This window comes from Plectropomus leopardus, chromosome 12, assembly GCF_008729295.1.
Source record: "Plectropomus leopardus isolate mb chromosome 12, YSFRI_Pleo_2.0, whole genome shotgun sequence".
Lineage (NCBI taxonomy): Eukaryota > Metazoa > Chordata > Actinopteri > Perciformes > Serranidae > Plectropomus > Plectropomus leopardus.
The window spans coordinates 8390138-8413340 of record NC_056474.1 but is presented as its reverse complement, the minus strand read 5'-3'; the positions used below and the strand labels follow the sequence as shown (position 1 = coordinate 8413340).

The window sequence follows — 23203 nt, the reverse complement described above, 5'->3', positions numbered from 1 at the left end:
TACAGAAGCAGCAGTGAAAAAGAGTGGTTTGTTCAGCTGAACAAATAAAAGGTGCTGCTCTACCCTGCCTGAAGGATGTTCACACCTGTGAATAAGACCAGGAGAACCATTAAAGATCCCAACCTCCCACATAACTGCCTATTCTCCCTGCCAAGAACACAGGCAAGGTCCTGGATACACCAGGTAAGCACAGAGAGGTTTAGAAAAAGGTTTGAATCTTGGTTTTGTCCCAAAGTGACCCCAAAAAAAATAGTTATTGCATGTTAACCCTTTGAAACCTGGGTAAACTTGATTTGTTTCAAAAACATTGGAAGCGGGCACTAAGGGGAAATGACCCAGAAATTAGCAAGAAATTAGTCAAAAGTACAACAAAATTACCTGAAAATAAGCACACATAAAAGGAAAGAAAGAAAAAAAAGGGAAAAAAGGAAATAACCTGAATAATTGCTTAAAAGTTAAAATAATTCTGTTAAGACAATTTTAAATATATAACTTTAATTAGAAACATAGTTCTCTGGACATTTTTCCCTAGATTTTTTGAAAGTAATTACATTCCTTGAAATTTGCAAGACATGTCTTGCCAAGTTGCTCATTGCCCTTTTCCCCATGTATTTGAAAGAAATCAAACTAATCACTCAGGGTCCAAAGGTTTTAATACTTGTGAAAGGCGTCTGAAAGCAACACAAGAAAAGTGATACTAGTCCAGGTGTCAAAGGGTTAAGCAAAAGATCTGAATACTTTTTCCACTATTGTGATCGATTATCAAAGCTGATCTTTAGGTTAGTTGTATGAAAAATTATAAGAAAAAAGAGAGAAAGCTTATGTTTGTCTGAATGCACAACTTCATGATAAGGAAAAAGACATACTTTTTTGATCTTCAGGAGAGAAATTCAAGCATGAGGCAAAAGGACGACAGGAATCAGGAGAAAATGAGAGAAAGCAAAAAGTATAAAAATAAATAAAGGAAAGGGAGTCCAGTAGAGGAAACAAGATCTGCTGCTGTGTGGGAAAAGTCTCTGACAGCCTGCAGCTTGTTGTGATGGAGGGTCCCGGTGCAGCAGGAGCCGAAACAGTCCGGGCAGAAACTATGTTTGACAGGAGCAAACTGTCTAAGAGGGGCCAACACGACCTGCCATTAGCACTACAGGGGGCTGCAAAGCCTGAGGAGAGAATTGGTTGAGAGGAAACACATGCACGCACACGCATGCACGCACACACGTGCACACACACACGCACACACACACACACACACACACACACACACAGAGTGAGCAGACAGATGGAGGTACACTCACGCACACACCAGCATGTCTGTGCAGGCACACACACATCCATGCTTACACTGCAGGGACACAGTGGTAAGTTCATATCAGTGCTGCTGTGCCCTCTGCACACAGAGAGGCTGCCAACTCACTCTGACCCATCTTTATTCAGTTATGATAATGCAGTGTCACGCAGGTACAGATTATGTTGAGCTGTCTGAGGGGAAATCTTAAATAGGATGAGAGCTCTCCAACTGTGGAGAACAAGACTTACTCTGCTGTGATTTTTACATGCTTAAGCCTACAATACCTGAAGTTATATGCAGTAGTAGAAGAAGTGTTGAGATCCTTTATATGAGTAGAAGAATACAGCAAAACGACAAGTCTCCATTACAAAAAAATCGTAAGAAGATTGCGCGTCTAAATATTATGTTTAAAGTATCCTCCTGCACCTGCTCTTTACGCTTCAGGATGCTGCTTCCATGATGTCAACACATGCAAATGGTGGGATGATGCTGCACGTGGTTATGTTTAGGCAACAACAGCACATAGCAACCAATGCCGGGACGTCAACAAACGCACATGTTGGCATGCATGGTTAGGCTCCACTGAAGTCCGGGTTTGTTCGACCCACCCATCTCCCCTCCTAGCGCCCTTGCACTTTTTAGATTTCATTGTTACTTGCAACGTTCTCAAGTGACGCGGCCCTTGTGCAAATCGGGTGGACCCTGTAGCTGCCATGCAGCATGCAAAATTTGAAGAAATTCCCTCAAGGTGATCTTGAGGCATCGTGTTCACAAGAATGGTACAGATGTACGGTCACAACCTGAAAATATAATGTCTTTGGCTACTGTGATTGCTGCTTCAGAGGCAAACAAAACAATCTCAAGGGTGAATTAAGTTCAAGCTCAAATCTAACACAGAATCATTATACCTGTACTCGATTATAAACTAGGTCACAGGAAAGAAGACATGGATACAAATAGACTCTCTTGACAGATTTTTAGAGCGAACACAAAACAGTCAGTGCATTGCTCTGGATTGTCTTTTTAATAATTTCATTATAATAATCTAAAAAAAGATTTATTATGGTTCTCTGAAATGTAGACTATTTCAAAAAGGCTTTATAATCACTGATTCACTTCATTTTTCCTAAAAGGCCAGGTGGAGGTGCTGCACTGAATTATAAAGACATCTTGTTGGAACAAATTAAGTAAAAGAACACACAGTAAAACAATTAAAAAATATGTTGAACCATTTATAAAAATAGTGAAATGTCTTAAATTTAGGCACTGACTATGCTCATGTTACCTTTGCTATAATATAAAATGTAGAGGAGTTTTATATTTGTTAGTTTTGGTTAATGGAGGTCTAAAACGGGAACCTAGTTTTCTTGATAACCCGTCTTTTAGCGTCTGCAATTATATCATTATGTCTCCTCCAACTCCTGACAGACATTTTTATCCACTAGAGGGGTTAAACTGTGAAGAGCACATCGCTTCACACGAGAGCACTTTAGAAAAATGATTTATGACACATTTCAGGTAACACAGACAGATGCAACGTGGCTGACACTCTTTGATTCTCTGTGGAAAAATGTTGTGAAATGTCTAACATCCTTTGTTTGAACAGCGGGAGACTCTGACAAGCTGCAAGGCGCCGATGATAGAAGTGTTTCTCTTGTTTTTATTAGAAAAAGGAAGTTGAACGCTGACAAGTTGTATTGAAAAAAGGTTTCAAGGAACCGCAAATACTCGTGTAACTGTCAGATACACAATACCCAGAAGTGAGGAAGGGAGAGGCTGAGGCGTGTTCTTCATCAGATTATTTTATGGTGTGTGAGTGGGTGCACATCTGAAGACAATCGTGTTAGTGGGAAATTATATTGCTCAAGATGGAGAGTGCTGTACAGAAATGTGCATTTTATACATGCATGTGCAAGAATACATATACCCCTGTATACGTATGTGTGTGTGAGCATCCCCATCTGTGATTTGATTACATGTATGTGTGTGTTTTCTGTGCTGCATTAGCATTCAGCACACATACACACACACACAAATTCACACATGTGCACCGGCACAGTGCAAATGACAGTCAGTGAAGGCAGCAGGGAGGAGAGAAAAGCAGGAGAGGAGTCGTAGAGCAGGAGGTGGAGGTGGGAGAGGTGGATGTGACATGATTTACAATGAGATCATTAACCTTGAGAGGCACAATGGCCTTTGCGACATAAACACTATCTCTCCGACGGACACCTTGCAGGAATAATAGCTTGTGCTCAAACACAATATACACTCGTGACTGTTCAGAAAAACACACGCCGGTTTAGAGGTGCTAACATAAAAGCAAATGTGCGCACACACACACTCGCAATGTGACACTTAAAAAAAAAGACATTAGATCTGTCCCTACATTACACAATAAATCGTTGCAGGTTGTGAGTGTACAGAGCGCTCGAATAAAAAGTGATAAAAATGTGAAAAAAGTGAAAAGTCAGTACGCATACTAAACCTGATTTTTGGTTTAGCTGCTGATGGGACACTTTGTCCCACAATGAAATGCTCACAGCTGCAAAAAAAAAAATCCCACTCATATTGACGACTTCAGTGTTGATGTGGACACTATTCTCAAGTCAGAAACTTGCACTTGCAATAAGACCGATAACACAAGACCATCAGACCCAACTGTGTTTTCAGCCAGACGCTAACATCAGCTGTAACATGCTAACAATGATTGCGCTAGCACGTTAATGTTAAACAGGCAAACATTTGCTAATTAGCACCAAATGAAAAGTACAGCTGAGGCTGATGGAGATGTCATCAGTTCTGCAGGTATCTGATCATAAACAGATTATATTTTGCCCTGATGATGTTGCTAGAAGAAAAGTCAGAGGGTGACTAAAGTACAGGGGTCGACAGATCGTCAGCTTGGCTGATAATTGGGGCAAATATTTGTCATTTTGCCGATTATCTCTATCAGTATTTTATTTTAATGATCACAGATGAAACTAATTAATTTAAAAGTGCAAAGGAAGTGTCCGCATGGGAGGAAGTTTTACTTTGTAAAACCTCAGGGAGCTATTTTTATTCATTCATTTTTTTATTTAAATTGTCACTTGACTTAATAAAAAAAGTTGCTGGGAACTTTATCATGTATATGATGTTGGGCATTTCAGTTTTGTTTGAACAGTTGCTAAAGACATTTAAACAGTTTTCAAGTTTTGTGTTGGAGTTTGCTCTATTACAAATTCTGAATATTGACAAAGTTTTTCATTTTTACTGTAAAGACATATTGGTTCCAAATATCAGTTATTGGTCTCATTAACTACTCATAATCGGTACTGGCCCTGAAAAACCAACATCAACCAACCTCTACCAAAGTAAATACAACTGATCCTGAGGCGGAGTGTGTTTACAAAATATTATGGCAATCCTGTCACTAGTTTTACAAGGTTCTTCTCTGTGCATCAGCATGCTGATAATTAGGAAAAAGGCATCACACACGCCAGATTAAATTACCCAGCACTCACCCAGAGTTATCACACAATCCTTATTTATTTGTCCATGATCTTAAATCCATTCTATTATAATTCTTTAGTGTGGAAATGATATTTCAATAAAACATTTGTCAACAATCATTTACAGGTTACATCAGAGTGAAAGCTTCCCTCTGAAAAATCCAGCAGTAAACGTCTACAGTCACACACACACACACACACACACACACACACACACACACACACACACTAGATACAAATGAAAAGAAAAAAAGAAAACATTCATCAGCTGGCACAAAGGCTCATGGGATACAGACGGACAAAAAGCCCTTTCAAAAGTGCATTATACAGCAGTCATGTCGCAGTGCCTTCAAATAGAAACTCCCATTCAAGAACAATAAAATAGACTGATATGTTTCTCCAATGTATTTGGCAATATACCATTCTTCTTACTCAGATATGTATAAAAAAGTCATTTTTCCTAATCATCTTCCTAATTTGATGTTCAAAATATAAGTTAAAAATGGTTTTAAAATAGTGGGAGACATTTTGGAATTTGTGAATTCTCTGTTGAATAGCGAAGCAATGTTTCAGTAAATTCAAGTCAGTTTAATCATAAGACCAGAGTGAAGACACAAATGAGAAATAAAGGTAAATTCCAACATTAAAGCCTCTAAATAAAAGATCCATATGAGACAAGTATAAAAGTGATTTTTGGACTTTCGTTTTCTGAAGGCTGTTTGCTGAGATTCACACTCCTCTTTGACACACTGCAGAACGTATTTACGTAGATCATCACACAGCAACAGTAAACAACTGTACGGAAGAACAAACATCTCCGTCTATCTAGAAAAGCACTCTATAAATAAAATGTCTTATATAATTATTTTTGTTTTTCCAAAACTAATGTTTCCTTATCTAAACACTTTGCGAGAATATGTAACCGCAGCTTCTATCTTCGCTAACTTTAATGCTAAACCCTCACTGTTTGTCAGTATGAGTGACGATTCAAGTTAAAACTAAATATTTAAAGCACTGAAACTTACATTTTGATATGTGCTCCTTCTTTTTACCCCCCAGAGGGTTAAGTCGGGGAAACGTGCACATTCTTAGTGTTTGTATGCATAGAAACCTTTAACTGCAATTATCAGAAAGACTGAATGAAAACCTGTTTCCTGGAGACAACTGAAACCAAATAATGTGGTATTATGGCAGCTTTTGCAGAAGTCCTGCTTCTTTCTGCGTTGCACAAATGCAACAAAACAAATCCATTTCTTGTAATTTCAGACAGATGAAAAGGCAACAATTTTAATGAAGGAAATAAGTCGGAACTTAAAAAAAACCCAGTAAATGCTTTGGACACAAATAGTATAACAAGTAAGATTCTCCACCAACAATTCTGTAACAGCATGATGGTTTGCTAATGGTACGTTAAAGCAAGTAAAACAAATTCAGTTTCCATTATTTTATCTTTAAGCTGTTTTGGCATTAAAACAAAAAATCCTATACAAAATAACAGCAGAACGCTTTTTGTCTGTGTCTCTTTCCTGTAATATTTACGTTATTGATCATGTAATTTTGTCAACAGTCAGACATTTTGCAAAACCATTTATACTGTGGTAGCTCTCCCCTTAATCTCTCCAGGTGTATTAAGCCATTAATCAATCTACGAACAGGACATGATTTATGGCAAAAGTGTATTTTTTAGAGTTTTTTTTACATCAATATGATGAAGTATCTTTATTTGTAACTTCAAAAACAAACATTTCTGTCTAGTTCTTTTATCCAAAAACAGTTGCTAGGTTCATTTTCTGGGAAATGAATGTAGCCATGATAAATATTGATAACACAACATTAAATTACACATGCCACAGTCGGGCTGTTGCTGTAATGGAATTTCTTCTATCGTGATTGGGGGAAGTGATAAGCGGTATTTCTGTCATTTTTGTTGTGTTTTCAATTTACTTCAGTTTTCCTGATATTAGTGCTTTGTAAATATGCTCTATTGTTTATTGTTATATTGTTGCTTTTTAAATGAAAAAAAGAGAAATTTTTAAAACAAATTTTGTTACGAGATGCAATAAGAGGCATGATGTTTTTTCAGCTAAGACGCTTTGTTTGCATCCACTTGCCATTATACGGATTATCTGGGGAAGTTATCCCGTCACTCTGGATGAAAGGAAGGCTGAAGCACTTTGGGAGAGATGACGGACCTGCTGGTCTGTGCGGGTTCAGTAATTTCTCCTCTATTGTTCTTGTTGTTTAGCAATGTGACGGTTGGTCTTTGTGGTATTTGTCCCGACTTTCCTCCCTTGTGATTGGACGGCTGGGTAATACGTAACAGTGACGAGTGTCTGCAGCGTTTTACCCAAATTTGAATACTTTTAAACTCTCTGCAGCAAGAAAACGGCAAATTTGCAGCACTCAGTGCAGAAAGGCCGTGCAGCGCTTCAACATACTGCTGTCGTTTGTAGCAGAATGTAAATATGTGGCGATCCCACGAAAAAAGAAAGAACGTGAGTACAGCAGTTGTTGTTGCTTGCCATCCCCTGCAGTTATTTTACCAACAGCCTGTTATTGCAATATCGTGGTTATCGCAACAGCCCTGTACCAAAGTAGAGGATTTTAAATATATCTAGCACTCTTTTGTTATTGTGCAGAAATCGCATTAATCCCATTTTAGGGGAAAGTAGTCTAATTTTATGAGATGAGGCAAATAACTGTAATAACCCATGATTCACCAAACAATTTCATCTCATACTAAACAAAAGAAATGCAGCTTTACTTAACAAGAATGTAGTAAAAAAAATCCTCCAGGAGCTTGTGGTGAGAAACTTGTGTATGCACACACACACACACACACACACAAGTTCTTGACATTCAAATACACCACAATCCTCCAGTCATCTAGGAGTGAAGTTTGATACCCTTAATGCTACATTTAAACTACTACGCCAGCTTTTTAAAGGTAGTGCATGCTCATATTCAGTAGTGTAACATTGTTTAACTTCATTGCTTTCTCATGATCAGAATTCATCTGATGTGCAACACCTCCTGATCAAGTCGCACACTGATAGACATTTTTAAAGTAACACAACCTGTCATTGAGGTTGGTAAACGTCAGTAGACTCAGACCCACTTCCCGTGAAATTTCGTAAACGAGCTACAACACCCAGAACGTGTTTCAAAAGTCAGTTTCACACCTGCTTTCTTCCTGTTCCGTTCAGAGGAGGTCAGTTCCATCGTAGATCACAGGCTTGTCTAGACTCAGATGATACAGCACTTTCTTTGAGATGAACCTGATTAACAAGAAAGAGGTTTGCTTTCTGTTTCCCATCTAGTTTGGAGATCTTTGCAAAAATAATTGTTTGTGCTTGACAGAATTTATAGAAACAGACACGCACGCACACACTGACCTGGAGAAAGAGTTGTCAAAGATGAGTGTGTATTCTCCGGCGTTTCTGACTTTCAGTTCCCCCTGGATTGTCTCTTTGTGGGAGTTACAGCGAGTCAGTGGGATCAAGACCTGCGGAGAGCAAAGGAGAAAAATCCTGTTGGACATTTACAACTACAGTAGAGAAATATATTTCGGCATAAATTAAGTACAGATCTGAAAGGGGGAGAAAATGACAGCACTAAATCAAAACTGTGTCCAGTTTAGAATCTGCTTATCAGATCTTCTTTCTGTAGTTTTCTTGGTAGGGACTTCACTGTTTTAACTCAGAATCACATCTAAACCAAAAAGATTCTGCTGTGCTGAAGGGGTGTTGAACTTTCAACACATATTTAGTCACTCTTCTGTGACATTCATTAACCCTGTCCTGATGCATTTTTCCTTATGCTGTGTGGAAAGAAATTGCTCCTCACTAGGAGGCGGAGCTATGGCTGCAAATGTAAAACCAAAACAGTGGAAATAATATGTATTATAATGTCATCAGCAAACTTCAGTTGCTGATTCTTCTGCATGCACAATACACTACTGCCCTTCACAGTATGCGCTGTAACACTGGCGATGAGCTGAGGCGGACCTTCTCAGGTTAAACAATTTGCCACAAGCTCTCATTTTTACATGATGGATGGCAGAGAAATAACAAGAAACCTAAAAACTTTAACTATCCTTTAAGTACTGCATTTTACAGGTTGATGTCCAATCAGTGTCAATGTAATGGTATATGTAATCTATTCAAGCAGTAATTTCCTCAGTGCATGTCATATTGACAAAGAAAGCTGAAATCGCATCTGTAAAAGCTGTAGTTCTTCCCTCTTCCAGGACTGTCATTTGATGTGACAGTGATGTTGATGGAGGCAGAGAAGAACTACAGGTTACTCTATCTTGGATTTCCTTGTTTTCTTCAAGGCTGGTTGAAAGAGGCTGGAGCATGCTCTTTGATCCCATGGGAGCCTGGGGTACGACACATGCCCAATGTAACTGGAGCTGCGATGTTGGAGGGGTACTCAAATGGCTGGTGGCAGATATACACTCATATAGAAAGTATTTGTTTATGGTGACTTCCTGCGGACTTTTTTGTTCTGTGTGCCAGCTATAGAGCCTTTTGGGCGACTGCAGACCAGATTTGTGACGTCATTTGAAACTGCAACTTCTCCTCTTTTGACTTCTTCTTCCTCTTCTTCTTCTTCTTGGTCTTCTTGGCTTGTATTGCAAACTAGCTAGATTTCCGATGTGGAAACGGCATGTCAACATTTAAGTGCAGAGGATGTTATGGACAATGATAAATTTTGCAGTGTTTTTGGCTGACTCATATATCACTGCATTAGCTGCGCTCGTGTACAATGGATCATGACACATGTCGGCACTGTCGGCAGGGCTGTGTGAGCATACTACCAATGTAGCATGCACTGGGGAATTTACTGCTTTAGCTGACTACCTTTACACTCCACACTGACTGAACACTCATATAAGTTGGTGAATTTCCCCTTTAAGGCTTAGCGAGGAGGTTTTTTGTGCACATATTCCCTTTATTCACATAGTGATATCTCACCCTGGCCTGCTCCAGTGGAATCTCTGTGCTCTCCCTGTAAACGACGCTGAAGGAGATGCTCTTCGGTTCAGAGGTGAATGTCCAGGAGACAGTGGGACCAGGACCGCTCACGGTGATGGGGATGGTGCTGTAACAGCTGGACTTGATGAAGAGCTCTCGGGAGGTGTCCCCAAACCCTGAGATGTCATCCACCGTGAAGTGGACAGAGAGCCTGCAGCATGGAGAATAAAAGAGGATACAAGGAAGTTTAGAATATTGTCATTTAGTGTTTGTATATTTGTGTATGTGCTTGGATGAAAAAAGCATAAAAATCTATGTAGCAGGAGCAGAGATACTGTCTTTTTTATACTTTTTCCTCTTCAAAACCTGGGCCTACTGGCCTCAAGCAGAGACGAGAAGCAGACTGAAGACGTCTAATTAGGTCACTTTTTTTTACTCCAATTCAAGATATTTTTAGTTTAAACTCGTTGTTTTCAACTGATGCTAACTTATGGGACATCACTTCACATTGCTCTTTCTGGAGCCACAAAAGGTCTTACAGATCTTTTTTTCATACATGCAACACTACCCCAATAGACCTGTAAACACACTTAAATGTGTAAAATTGATGGGAGTTTCCCTCAAAAGTTCCCGACATATTTGAATTTTGGAGATAGGATTCAGGACTTTGCTCAGCGGCACGTTACAGAGACAGGTATCTACTGACAGGAAGCCTTGAAGATTTCTCTGCACTCACTGAACAAACCTCCGCATTACGATGGAAACGAGGTTCCACAACATATACTGCATTACATTTAGGGAAGCTGTCCAACCCACACATGAGTAAGGTTAATTTTTCACTTCCCATTTTGAGTGAAGTTTTCATCCAAAAAGTACACAACAAACTTCCTCTGAAAGTTTAAGCTTGTGAGCACACCCACACGTAAACACAACTCTGCTGCACTTTTTCAGAGTAACTTTTACTGCATAAGACACTCACGTGAGGTCTCCAGACTTTAGCAGGCAGATCTCTGCATCTTGTACCGCAGCACTGAAGTCATCAGTGTCTTCTGATGTGAGGTCCCCTGCACTTGCACTGCTGTTTCTAGAGAAAGGCACAGATATTTTGGTAGTGAAATGTACATTCAGTCCAGAGGCGACAGCTCTGATGGACTTTTCTGCAGTCGGCATGCCCATGGCGCACTCCCATAACCATTGGGACATCTGTGGCATTGTGTTTTGTGATCAAGCTACTCATTTTAGAGTGGTACTTTATTGTAACCACCCCAAGGCGCACCTGTGTAGTAACAATACTGTTTAATCAGCATCTTGTGCAACACGTCTGGTGGATAGATCATCTTTGAAAAGGAGAAGTACTCACTAACGCCAAGTTCAGACTGCAGGATATAACCTTGCATAACACAGATTTTAATACATTTGTTGCCAGATTTTGACAGAAATATATCTACCAAGTGCATGAAATGAATCTGTTATATTTAACCTTAACTTGTGAACTATGATTAAAAGTTGTACAGAAGTAAACTGACTCAGAAATTACACTTTCAAAGCAATGGAAATGCATATTTGATGGGGCGAATGCTGTGCACATAAAATGAAAACATGCACATAGAATAAAAAGGCACAAAATTACACATGTAGTGCATCTGTACAGAAAATGCTGTAGTGCAAATATGTGCATGTACTGTATCACCAAATCATTTTTAAATAGACAATGCATGTAAAAATTGTTAAAGCTTAAAAAAAGTGATTGAATTATGAGTTTTGATTCATTTTTCAAGATCACACTCCTGAATTTCTTTTCTTAGCTGCAAACATTTCAAGTTTTTTTTTTTTAATGTGATGGCCTGCAGAGCGAAATTTTGGAGAGACTGAACAGATTGTTATGAAGGTGACATGTTGTAAATAGAAAATCTGTTTCTGTGGTTGGTGTTAATATTTCACGTTGTGGTTTATTGACTCCCCGAGCCACAGTCTCTATGCCCTGCTAGCAAATGCATGTAGATACTTACAGTTGTGCTGCCCCCTGCTGGCCGCATCCAGGAGAGCACGCGGTGGCAAAAGAGAGGGTGTCACTGTCATAGACCCCGCTCACCTCCTCGTCTGTGATGATGTCAAAAACACCATCATCCAGCTTGTCACCTTCATCTGCTCCTAGAAAATAAATATCAGGGTTTATTATTGCATTTAATACTTTAACTGTACTGTCTATGCCGCTGCCAATACACCCAAATGTAAAGCAAGTGAGTATTTATCTCAGAATATGACACACTAATTCAGCATGTGTGTGTTTGAGACAGAGTGAGAGTGTGTTTTGTTACCTGACATACTCGTCACAGCTCTCCCAGCCTGCAGCAAACGCCTGAAAGGCGTCCCCGGCGTGCTGTGAGTCACTTCCTCCTGTGGGTGGCGCTCTACTACTGCACTGTGCTGGTTGTAACAGTCCCTGCAGCAGCGCTCTCTGAGGCCGCCCTGCTCCATGCTCACTGTGTTACTGCAGCAGTAGTAGCAGAAGGGACGCCCACACAGTCTGAGAATAAACATATTATAATTGAGATTTTGAATGTAATTCGTTATAGTGTGGAGAGGAATCAGCATGTTGTGCTTTTTTTCAGCTTTCAGAGCATAAATGAATTTATACATAAAGATTTGTATCTTTAACAATGCATCTGCTAAAAGTGCATTTAAGATGCTTTTTTGAACATTTCAGAAAAAAATTAAGGAAGTTGCTCTAAAGTTGAGACATCACAACAGCAAAAGCAAAGTTTATCTTAGGTTATCAGAAAAAACAGGTCTTTAAGTACAGAAAGGCCTAAATGTGTAAGACAAAAGTGGCATTTAAAAAAAAACCCTCAAGGCAAAAGGAGTCGAATGAAGGGAGTGAAAATGTGAAAACTGTATCTTGTTTTTTTTTTGTTTTTTGGAAACATTGTTACCCTGATGTTCACTGTTACAAAATCCAAATGTTTATGTACAAATTTCATCACATTAAGGTTGTAATGAAACAGCTACTCTGATGAACTATTTAATGCTCGAACATGTTCGTCAACATGCTTACTGCGTAAATCATCACGTGCACAATATGCAATCCGGCTCTTACAATCTGACAAAAATAAGTGTTTAGAAATTTCAGTAATCGTGCAGTTGGAAAACTGACGAATTTTGAAATTTAATCAGGTAAGTGTTAATTCTAAAATTTTAGTACAACCTATCACATGTCCTAAAAACTGTTCTCAGGTGCAATCCATGCACTTGATTTACTCAAACACACTGACACTTCATGGAGTAAGACTGACTTTTACAGAGGCGCCACACCTTGTGAATATGGAGCAGCGAGCTGACATTTGTATCAAGTTCTGATGAAAACCATTAAAGTGGCTATGAAAGTTATTTTACTCTACTCTTAGGTTGCAGTTTGTGAGTCTAAACATGAAGTGAAATACAGAAATAAAATGTCATCAGACTTCAGTTCCTGTAACGTTTCACCAAAACAATCATAAGGGGAAATGTCATTTTGGTGGCAGTGAAGCACTGATTGATGAATTTATTTACTTTTTAGTGAAATGTTTAGAATGACTCAAAGCCCTTAGATTTTGTTATACATTTATGTATACCATTTCTTAAATGGTATACATAAATGTATACAAGTTTTTAACCTTGTTAAGATGTCCATATGATGTTTTGTAGACATATCATGGGCAAAATAAGCAGTCAACGCCATGGTTTAGCATTTTTGAGTGGTTACTGCACTGTACCCATGACAGTCTCAACACACAGATTTGGTCAGCCAGGGTTTTTTTTTTGTCTTGAACAGGGATGAAATTAACACCAGCCAAATGCTGACAAAATATGCAAGTGGTGGTAAAAAAGTAAATAATAATCTATTGAGTGGGGACAGGTAACAAAAAAGTTAATATCCAACCCTGACACATATTTAAGGACCCATTTCTGTCAATTTATGAAACGAGAGGTATAAGGGGAGAAGCAGGAGTGGCTACTCATGAGGATATTTACAAGTTAGGTTTTTCCCTTCACTTAAACTTGTCAAAAATCGGTTTATCTACCATTAACAACACAAAGCTTTTTGATTATGTAATCAAGACGACAAGCAGAGGTTTGTGTCTTTGACGAGCAGATTCGAAGGTGAGCAGGTACGTTTAAGCTGCAGGTGACCGATTGAGGGCCGGGGCTGAAAATCATATTCATAGATCTGTGCATACTCAATGAGGCAAAGAGGTACATCTAAGCCATTTTAAGGCATAAAGGGATTTTTCTGGAAAAAAAACAAAACCAGCGACTTTAAAAACATGTATATTTGATGAACAGAGATGAGGTTTAAAAGGAACTTAAATGTTTTAGATGCACGGCAGTACTTAAGAAATTGTGCATTCCCTAAAAACTGTCACTACATTGCAAGTTTAAAAGTAGCAGCAGTGGCATCAATTTAATTGGATGACCTGGTGATATGTTTTGAATATAGTTTCTTTGTTTTTTTATAGAGGACAATCTGACCTGCAGTTGTACTTGCGGAGCCACCAGCTGAACTGAGTGTGACAGCCCAGACAGTAGTTGACGTCCCTCTCTGTCTCCTCATCCCGCAATTTCTGCTCAAACTCCAGAGCATCCGTCTTCTGCCACAGTGCATCTTTCTCCCTGCAGAGAGCACCATCAAGCATATTTGTATATAAATTAAAAAACACATTAATACTGTAGATTACACAATCTAGTTTGTTTGTTTGGAGCCATTTGAAAACATAAACCCAAAGGCATTCAGAAACAAATCTATGAATCATCCAGTGTGTCTACAGGTATAAAACGTTTAAATGTTTATACATTTTTAACACATTTTCCAGATAAGCATTGTAATTGAGAATCAAGGTAAGTAGCAATGGCATAGGTTATTCTACATTTTGCCAGCAGGTAAGCATAAAGTAACAAATTAGGTTAAATGGTAGGTCTTTTATGAGGTACAGCTTATTCTGACAAAGAAATTGAAATATGGATGATAAATATCACAATATGATTAATTACTTTTACTTTTAAGGTCTAATATATTTTTTAAAAAAGTAATTTGAGACATTTTAAAACTTTTTAAGGACCTGCTGGAACCCTGACTAACTCTCAACTCTGCTTAGTGCATTTTGAAATCAAACTACCCTCATTAACAAAAGGAAATGCATGGTATGCAATGGTAAATAAGAGTAAACCTGAGGTAATACGAAGTGTGTATGTACCTGATGAGTTCTACAAGCCTCTCTTCCAAATTGATTTTGGTTCTGTAAAGATCATCGAGTTCAGCAGCCGTCTTAAGATCAAAGCTCTGTTTGTCCTGTGTGACTCTCCGTAGATTTTCGCTCATCTCCTGACAGGTTCGCTGTGCTGCTGCCAGACCATCCTCAGACCTGCACACATACATATTCATGATATGTCCAAAGATTCACAGGTGACTCGTGTAGTTATTTTTAGGCTTGAATTTTAAAAACAGTACAGAACAAGTACATCAAATTCTTGGATAAGGCACGCAAAATGAAAAATAAACATTCTGATCTAAACACACAAGATTAAAAACATTTTTCACAGAGCTCTAATTCAGTCCAGAATGTGTGATTATGAATACAGTATCTCACCTTGATAAATTCCCTTTCAGATGGATTATCTCGTCTTCTTTCTGCTGGATGAGATTTTCAGAATCGGCCATCTGGATGTTTTTCTCCTCAATCTGTTGGCAATATCTCTGATTCTCAGCCTGCAATCAGTACAGCAAAGCAAGACATTATTTCTGGTTCTTTGTGAATTATGCTTGTGACCATAATGTTATGATTACTTCGATTGCCGATACACACATTGTAACTGGAATTTGTGTTTTCCTTTATCAATCCTAGTCACAAAGAGGTGCACATATATATGCATCTAATCAGAGGCATCAAGTTGTTGTGTTGTCTGCAGTGCCAGCTGAGTTTAACAATTCAACAGTTTCATTCCCTTGAACCTTTCCTAAAAGCATTTCCACTAGCACGATTTAAAACATCTTTTGACTGCTTCGTTGATTAGAGGGGGCCATGATAATCTTTTTGGCAGATGTCGAATCAGTGTATCCTCTCACCTCTAGCTGTTTGAATTTGTCCTCCAAGTCGGCCACTTTCTCCTGCTCAGTCGTCAGCTGTAATTTCACTTCCAGTAACTCTTGATTCAAAGTCTGGATGAAAACAAATACCACAAATTCAACAAGTGATGACTTAGCAAATATGGTAAAAAATGTACATATGTACAAATGTACAATGGACTTCCTGATGTCATCTAACATAAAACAATCATACATTCACCCAAGTAACCAGAGCACGCAGGAAAATTAGGTCTAGCTGCACTGTAGTAACCCGGGTTTTAAACTGTGTTCACGTGCAGCAGGTCTGTAATTACATTTCTGCCGACAGAGAAGATTTTTTTCCTCACAGCACAAATGTGATTGAATTTAATAGTCAAATATTCAGCGCTGGAACCTGCTTATTCAGTCATCTAGAGGCTTCTGTATGTTGCTTTTGTCTTCAGTCTGACTTTGGATCAAATAATTTAGATCAAAAAATGCTTCGCTACATGAAATGATTTCTCCTTTTACTGAGATGCTCTATTACCCCTGGATTCCAGTGGGCGCAGATGTGCTGCATTCTGGCTGCGACTCGGTTTTGTTACATCCTTCGCACAGTGCCATACCACATCGAAAGAGCTACAGAAAAAATTGTTTTGCCTGCCTGGTTTTGTAGATTTTCTTGATTGGGTTATTTTTCCATGATATTTGTGCTTCTACCCTTGTAAGTAAGTAGGCTGCATAGGTAAATGGTTTCTTTTTGTCTGTTTTAATTGTGTTTATTGTTGTGACTTTCTACTATGTTATGCTATGGTCTAAAGTTATTACAGTTTTAAAAAATGTACAGTTATAAAAGACATGGACCTAAGATTTATTGCTGTGTTTCACTCATGAATGGCATGCATAATGGACGCAGGTACTGCAATGTCAGCCTTTCAGTTTGGCATTTCAAGCAGTACCCTGTTGTTTTTTTGGAGCCAGAAGCCACCATATTTGGAGGTGGAGAGGAATGAGGGGTGAATCTGACTCATGGACCATAGTGACGACTTGCAGAAAGCCTGTCACTCAAGTGGCCCCGCCGTCAAATATGTGTAATTTTGGGCCTTAATAAAATGTAAAGGGGTGGCGCCCAGTAGCTCAGTTGGTAGAGCAAGCGGCCCAAGTATAGAGGCTACGTCCTCGTTGCAGCAGCCTCGGCCCTTTGCTGCATGTCATCCCCTCTCTCTCTCCCTTTTTCATGCTTTAGCTGTCCTATCAAATAAAAGGCAAAAAGCAAAAGAGCTTTACAATATGTTGATCACATATATTTTGATATATTTTGATTTATTACCTTTTTTCTTTTTTTTACTGCAAATTATGTCCTCAGAGGACAACTTTGTCCACATCAGTTTTATTTAATAAGATGAAGTGTTCAGTCTGTTCATCTCAGGTCAATCATTTTCATTGCAGCAAAATGTTTCTAAAGGCCTGAAAAAGTGATTGGTTTTACTATTTTAGTAGGCCTCCAAAAGATTTATTTAATTTTAATTTACGTTTGCAATATCAAGAATTTATATGATAACAAATTATCGATACTTGAGGGCTGTGTATCAATACAATATCGTCTTGCAAAATATCACTATACCCCCAAACCTAGTCCAGAGACGTTGCAATCAACTCCAGTAGCCACGTCACAGCCAGTATGCTATAGTCTGCCTTTCTTACATGTAAGAAGCCAGTAACCAGGGTCCCAGTATAAATGGCAGGGCAATCAAGTTTCCATAATCCCCATAGCCTGAGTATGAAAAACCAGGTTTTTTGTTTACGCAAAAATTAGAAAACCAGCTTACAAGAAAAAAACAACTGTAACCAGGTTACTTAAGTGCATGTAAACACACTGAAGCATGCTAAATTTCTGAACTGTTTGCAGCTGACCTGGAGCTGGCTGTCGTGGCTCATGGCTTGGCTGCTAAGCTGGAAGCGGAGTGCCTGAATCTCCTCCTGGCTCGCCTCCTGCACAGCTACGGCCTCCTGTTGTGCCTTAGTCAGCTGTTCCTTCAGCTCCTGCTTGGTTGCCAACAAGCTCTCCTCGTTATGAAGCTGATCGAAGAGTTGCTGGTTCTCCTGTCTCAGCTGCTCCATGCAGGTATCCACCCTCTCTGCCTCCTGAGCTGCCTCCTCGTCAAGCTCTTGCAGCCTTGTTGACAAGCCCTCCCAGCGCAGCCGAGCCTCTTCATTCTCAGCAGTTAGCATACACACATGCACGCCGAGCTCAGCTGTTTCCGTGTTGGCTCTATGGAGCGCCTCCTTGCATTCGCTGTTCTCCAAACACAAGGCCTCACAACGCTGCTTCAGTTTATTGAGCTCTTCTCTGGAGGCCGTCACCTCTGCAGCCAGACCTGCTCGAGCCTGAGCCTCACCGTCACGCTCCCGGATAAGAGCCTCCTCTCGCTCCCGAGATCGCAGAATCTCATCCACGTGCCGGCGGTTTAGCTCCTCTACCTGGGCTTTCAGTTGTTCCGCTAAGACACGCAGGTCCTCTCTGGAGGACTCCGTCACCTCCTGCAGTGCCTGAACTTTCATCCTCTCCTCAGTTCCTGCTAGAAGCTGAGCCCTGAGCTCCACCACCTCCTCCTGGAGCCGATGCACCTCCCTTAGGTTGAGCTCCAGTTGAGCCTCAGCTATAACTAACCTAAACGGGGCCTCTTTGGTTTCCACTGAGGATGTCTGATGCTCATCGTGAAGCTTCTGCATCTTTTCATTGCTCTCTGCAGCTCCCTTCTCATCGTGCACCTCCCCAGTCCTGCTCTCCAGCTCCTCTGCTCGAGCTTGCAGACGCCCACACTCAACAGTCTGCTCTCGCAGTTTTGCCTCAGTTTCCTGCAGTTTTTCAAGTAACTCTGCTTGGCTTCTTTGGGACGCTGTGAGGTTCTTGTCCAACTTTGCAGCTTTGGCAGTGAGTGAGTCCAGTTCGTGTTGAGTTGTTGCTAATTGTGTCTTTAACGAGGATTGGACCTCGAGAAGCTCCCTGTTGTCATGCTCTAACTTTTTTAACTGAGCATCAGATGCTTCCTTCTGGACGAGCACCTTTTGAGCAATCTCTTCCAAATGCAAGTTTTCATCTAGAAGCTTTTTCTCCCGATCCTCAACACACACATTTGCAGCTTCAACTTGGCCCTTTAAGTGTTTCTCAGAGGCCCTCAAAGAAGCTAGCTGGTCTAACATGGCTTCCCTGCTCTCTGTCAGCTCTGTAATGCTCCTCTCACTCTTTTCAACTGTTTGGAGTAGCTCAGCATTAATTTCCATGAGATTGCTGCATTGAGTTTTATAGTCCTCAAGACTCTCAGAGGAAACAATTTCATTATCAGCAAGTCTAGAGCTCAGACTTTCTTTCTCGACATTTAGCTTCTCCAACTGCTCCTCCAAATGCTTGATTTTCTCTGAACTAGCGCAGAGCTCTTTCTCTCTGTTTTTTAGAGCTCTTTTTACATCCAGTAACTCAAACTCGAGTCCCTCATTCTGGCTGCTGCTCATGCTACATCTCTGCTCTACCTCCTCCCTCTCCTCATGCAATCTTTTCCTCAGGTCCTCCGCCTGCCGCTCTCTGCACTCCAGCGATGCTTGTAGATCCTGAAGCTGGGCTCTCAAGTTCCCCGTCTCCTTCTCTTTCAAACTCAGTGCCCCCTGAATTCGACCGACTGCACTTTGGAGCTCCTCCAACCGTTTGAGCGCCTCCTCACGTTCGTCATGTGCTCCGGCTTTTACTTCAGCCAGTTTCTCCTCGCTGTTCCTCAACTCTTCTTCCCTGAGTTTTAGTTCCTGGGACAGACGCTCAGAGTGCCTGGCCCTGTCCTCAGCCTCTCTTTTCGCCTCCAGCCGCTCCTCCTCTGCTGTCTTAAGTTTATCCAGAAGTTCTTGGATTTTCCAGGCTGAGTCACAGTAGCTAGCAGCTTGCTGTCCCTTTTCTTTGAGTGCCTCATCCAACTTTGAGAGTAGCTCCATGTTTTTGTTCTCAGCAGCTGTGAGTCTGTCTTGAACGTCACTGTTTGTTGCTTCCCTACAGGTTTGAAGGTGATTATCTCTCTCCTGATTATCTGCTTCTTGGGTACTTTGGGCTGCTGCTGTTTCAGAGTGGCCAGAGGACTTCTGAGCTAGCCGGCCTTGCAAGTCTTTAATCACACCTTTCAGCTCAACAGCCTCTTTGCCCAACTCCTGAACCTGCACCAGGAGCTCCTGCTGTCTGAGCTCAGACTGGTCGAGCTCGATGCGGAGGTTTTCTGCGATGCTGCAGGGAGATGGTTCCCCCAGTTCCCCCAGTTCACCAAGGACACTGTGACTCAGGTCTTGAATTGGGAGAAACTCCTGCGCCTTAAAAGTGAAAAGAGAGCATTAAAGTGAAACAGTCACATTTACACAAATATTTGCCCAAGACTGTCTATGCGGAGCATAAGCACATGAGTACCTGTGTGTGTGAGTAGCCGCTAACAAGGCTGTTGATGCTGGAGCAGCGACTGGGAGGCTTCCACAGGAAAGCTGATGAGCCAGTGCCTAATGTTCGCCTTTGACAAAATAAGATAATAAATATTATGGTCAATAACACCTGAAATGCAACACCCAACTGACTGAAAAAAAGCCAAACAATCTTTACACAATAGAGGAACTTAAGTTGGCACAAACAAGTACTCAGGTGGCTCTATCATAACAGTTTACTTGGTACTTCTTCAAGAGGCAAATCAAAACAACATTCTGACACAGTGAAAATACCACGTAAAAACCCATTCACAGTTTTTAAGAAAGAACAAGGAAATTATGCAACAGGTAGAGTGTGTATTGGGGGAAGTTTTTATGTTGTTGTTGATTTTAAGAGGAATGTCCTGTGAGAGAACCACAAGTAAAGAAAGCCTAAAAAACTGCTTAAAATTAAATCATTTCAAATCTAAGAAGATGGATTCAAATACATTTATTTGTCCCAAAAAATCTCAAAATTTATTGAATATGCTTGCCTGTAATTTAGAACTGCACAGGCAGACACATTTCCCATTTTTCCTTTATCAACTGACTTTTTGCGCACTTTCACAAAAGGTTATGCTACCAGTTAATTGTAATTAATTTAAGGTGTATTACTTGAAGACTGTTATCATTTTTCTCAATGATTAGCAACAAATTCTACTCTAAATGTTCTTTAGGATTTGCAGCAACATGTTACAGTGTAAAACCACTTTAAGCTGTTTTCTAGGAAAGTTTTAGCACACTATAGAGCCCCAAAATAAAGTGTTACCCATGTTGTTATTTCACCATATTTCCTAAAGCATATTGTTACAAACTCTCCATATCCTGATTGTAAGTATCCAAGTGCCTTTTATTTATTTTTAACAGTGACAAGAAATAGAATTTGTTGATCATAGACTCAAGAGTGCACACATTAAAGCATAATATTTTGCAATCAGGCCTCACATGAAATAGGGTGAGTTATCTTTTTTCAGAGGGAGCCTATTCCTGGTATGAGGAAGAGCAATATGTCATTTTTTATGTAATTCTGCTCTGAAACTGTTTCCTTCCAGTCACAATGAAAATTAAAAAAACAAACTATTTTGGTGGGTGTAATTTCTGGTCAGTCATTCGAAAATGACAAGCACAACCAGTATTTTATTTAACCTCAGTTACTTGCTAGAATGATACAGCATAAATACATTTAGTACACTTTGCGTCTTTACAATCAGTACTTTTACTTTTATAATCCTTTACAATAGCCCTAGAAAAAATACTGCATTTGTGTATTGTATCATTTTTATTTTTGTTCATAATGTGTAACAGTTGTTTACTCATTAGGTGTTTCAGGCGTTGCTGCATTGCATTAAAAAACTGTGTCTGCTGCTTGTAGAGGGACTGTGAATTGATGACAAAGAAGTGAAAAGTTTTGGCAAAGGTGCTGATGTGAGCAACAGGGATCGGCGTTCACACATTGTCAGAACCCACTGACTCTCACACACACATTTACACACACTTGAGCAAAAAAGAGCCGTGAACGTGCAGAGTGATCAGATAATTAAGTGTTACTTCAAGGGGTGAAATACCCAATATCACTTCACCACAACTCTACATTAGCTGCAGTTAACCGGGGTGTCAAATTACTTCAGGTCGGTCTGCGATCAATTTACAAACGATATCCAACCCAGAGGCAGAGGAATCATAAGGCTTTTTTGTCTTTACTGAATGTTTGCTTTCCTATTAAAACAACACCCAGGATCAAGTTTGTGTTTTTCTTCCACAAAAAGAAGGAAAATGCGACTTGTAAAGATGTAATCAGAGGATTTTAGGAATTGTTTACCTCGCAAATGTCGGCCAATCTGCATCCAGGTCGTAACCTCTGGCTGCCACGTCAAATTGGATCTGGTTGAGCTCATAGAGGTTGTTGATTATATCAGCAGTGAGGTGAGACTTAAGAAAGGGACTCCGAGCATAATACCAGTCACTGCATGGGAAGAAAACAAACAAAAAAACAACAAAAAACATGAGGACAACAGGACACATGCACATATTATTTAAACACATATTATTTTGACAAAAAGCAATGTTTATACTTTTGGTAATGAAATGTGTTTGTTAATGTTAAGCAATATAAGATAAGACAAAATACAATAAAATAAGATTCACTGATCCCATGCAGGGGCAAACAGTATGAATAAAATCATAAAAAATAAATAAAGGTGCTATATAAACAGATACTTGGGGTTGGGGGAAAGAAACAATTCATGATAGAATCACGATTCTCAAATGCCCCAAATCGATTTGTGACACAAGACACAGACTGCTGGTATAAGCCTGCCATCAGCTGCCTTTTTCAGTCGGATTTCTCCCTACCTTCTGCTATCTGTGTGTTACCGATTTCACAGTCCCATTACTACATTTTAGCACTGTGCCAGCACTGAAGAAAGGTCTGCTAGAAACTTTCATAATTCTGCAATAAGAGGAAAAAAAGCTCTGGGCTGTTTTAATCTTTAAAGAAAACACTATCAACTTGGTTGCACTTGCAGAGTGCTACAGGGGTGATGGTTTTCTGTCAGATCATCTTCACAAATGAACACCACTTTTATTATTTTTGAAGCCTAAATGTAATCACCAGAAGTAATGAGCTAATATAATGCTATCAACGAGCTACACTACAGTCACGTGGCATGAGATCCCTACAACAGTAAGGCTATAAAGTCGTGTCCAGCATGATGAAGTTCTGTAGTATCATTTAGCCACTTGTTAGCAACTACCCTTTTTTNCTACACTACAGTCACGTGGCATGAGATCCCTACAACAGTAAGGCTATAAAGTCGTGTCCAGCATGATGAAGTTCTGTAGTATCATTTAGCCACTTGTTAGCAACTACCCTTTTTTT

General features: G+C 39.9%; 1 protein-coding gene across 1 annotated transcript in view; it reads right to left on the bottom strand.

The window, feature by feature from the left end:
- Nucleotides 1-4832: 4832 nt before the first annotated feature.
- LOC121951227 (FYVE and coiled-coil domain-containing protein 1-like) overlaps nt 4833-23203 on the bottom strand; it is a 29282-nt gene continuing 10911 nt past the window's right edge. Inside the window, exons 6-18 of the mRNA XM_042497482.1 lie at nt 22145-22288; nt 20279-20375; nt 17752-20184; nt 15859-15951; nt 15383-15501; nt 14990-15157; nt 14268-14408; nt 12077-12285; nt 11768-11909; nt 10738-10842; nt 9759-9969; nt 8175-8284; nt 4833-8057 (exon numbers count right to left, since the gene is read on the bottom strand). Coding sequence (XP_042353416.1) covers nt 7982-8057; nt 8175-8284; nt 9759-9969; nt 10738-10842; nt 11768-11909; nt 12077-12285; nt 14268-14408; nt 14990-15157; nt 15383-15501; nt 15859-15951; nt 17752-20184; nt 20279-20375; nt 22145-22288 — 4048 coding nt within the window. The 3' untranslated portion in view covers nt 4833-7981. The remainder of the gene's footprint in view (nt 8058-8174; nt 8285-9758; nt 9970-10737; nt 10843-11767; nt 11910-12076; nt 12286-14267; nt 14409-14989; nt 15158-15382; nt 15502-15858; nt 15952-17751; nt 20185-20278; nt 20376-22144; nt 22289-23203) is intronic.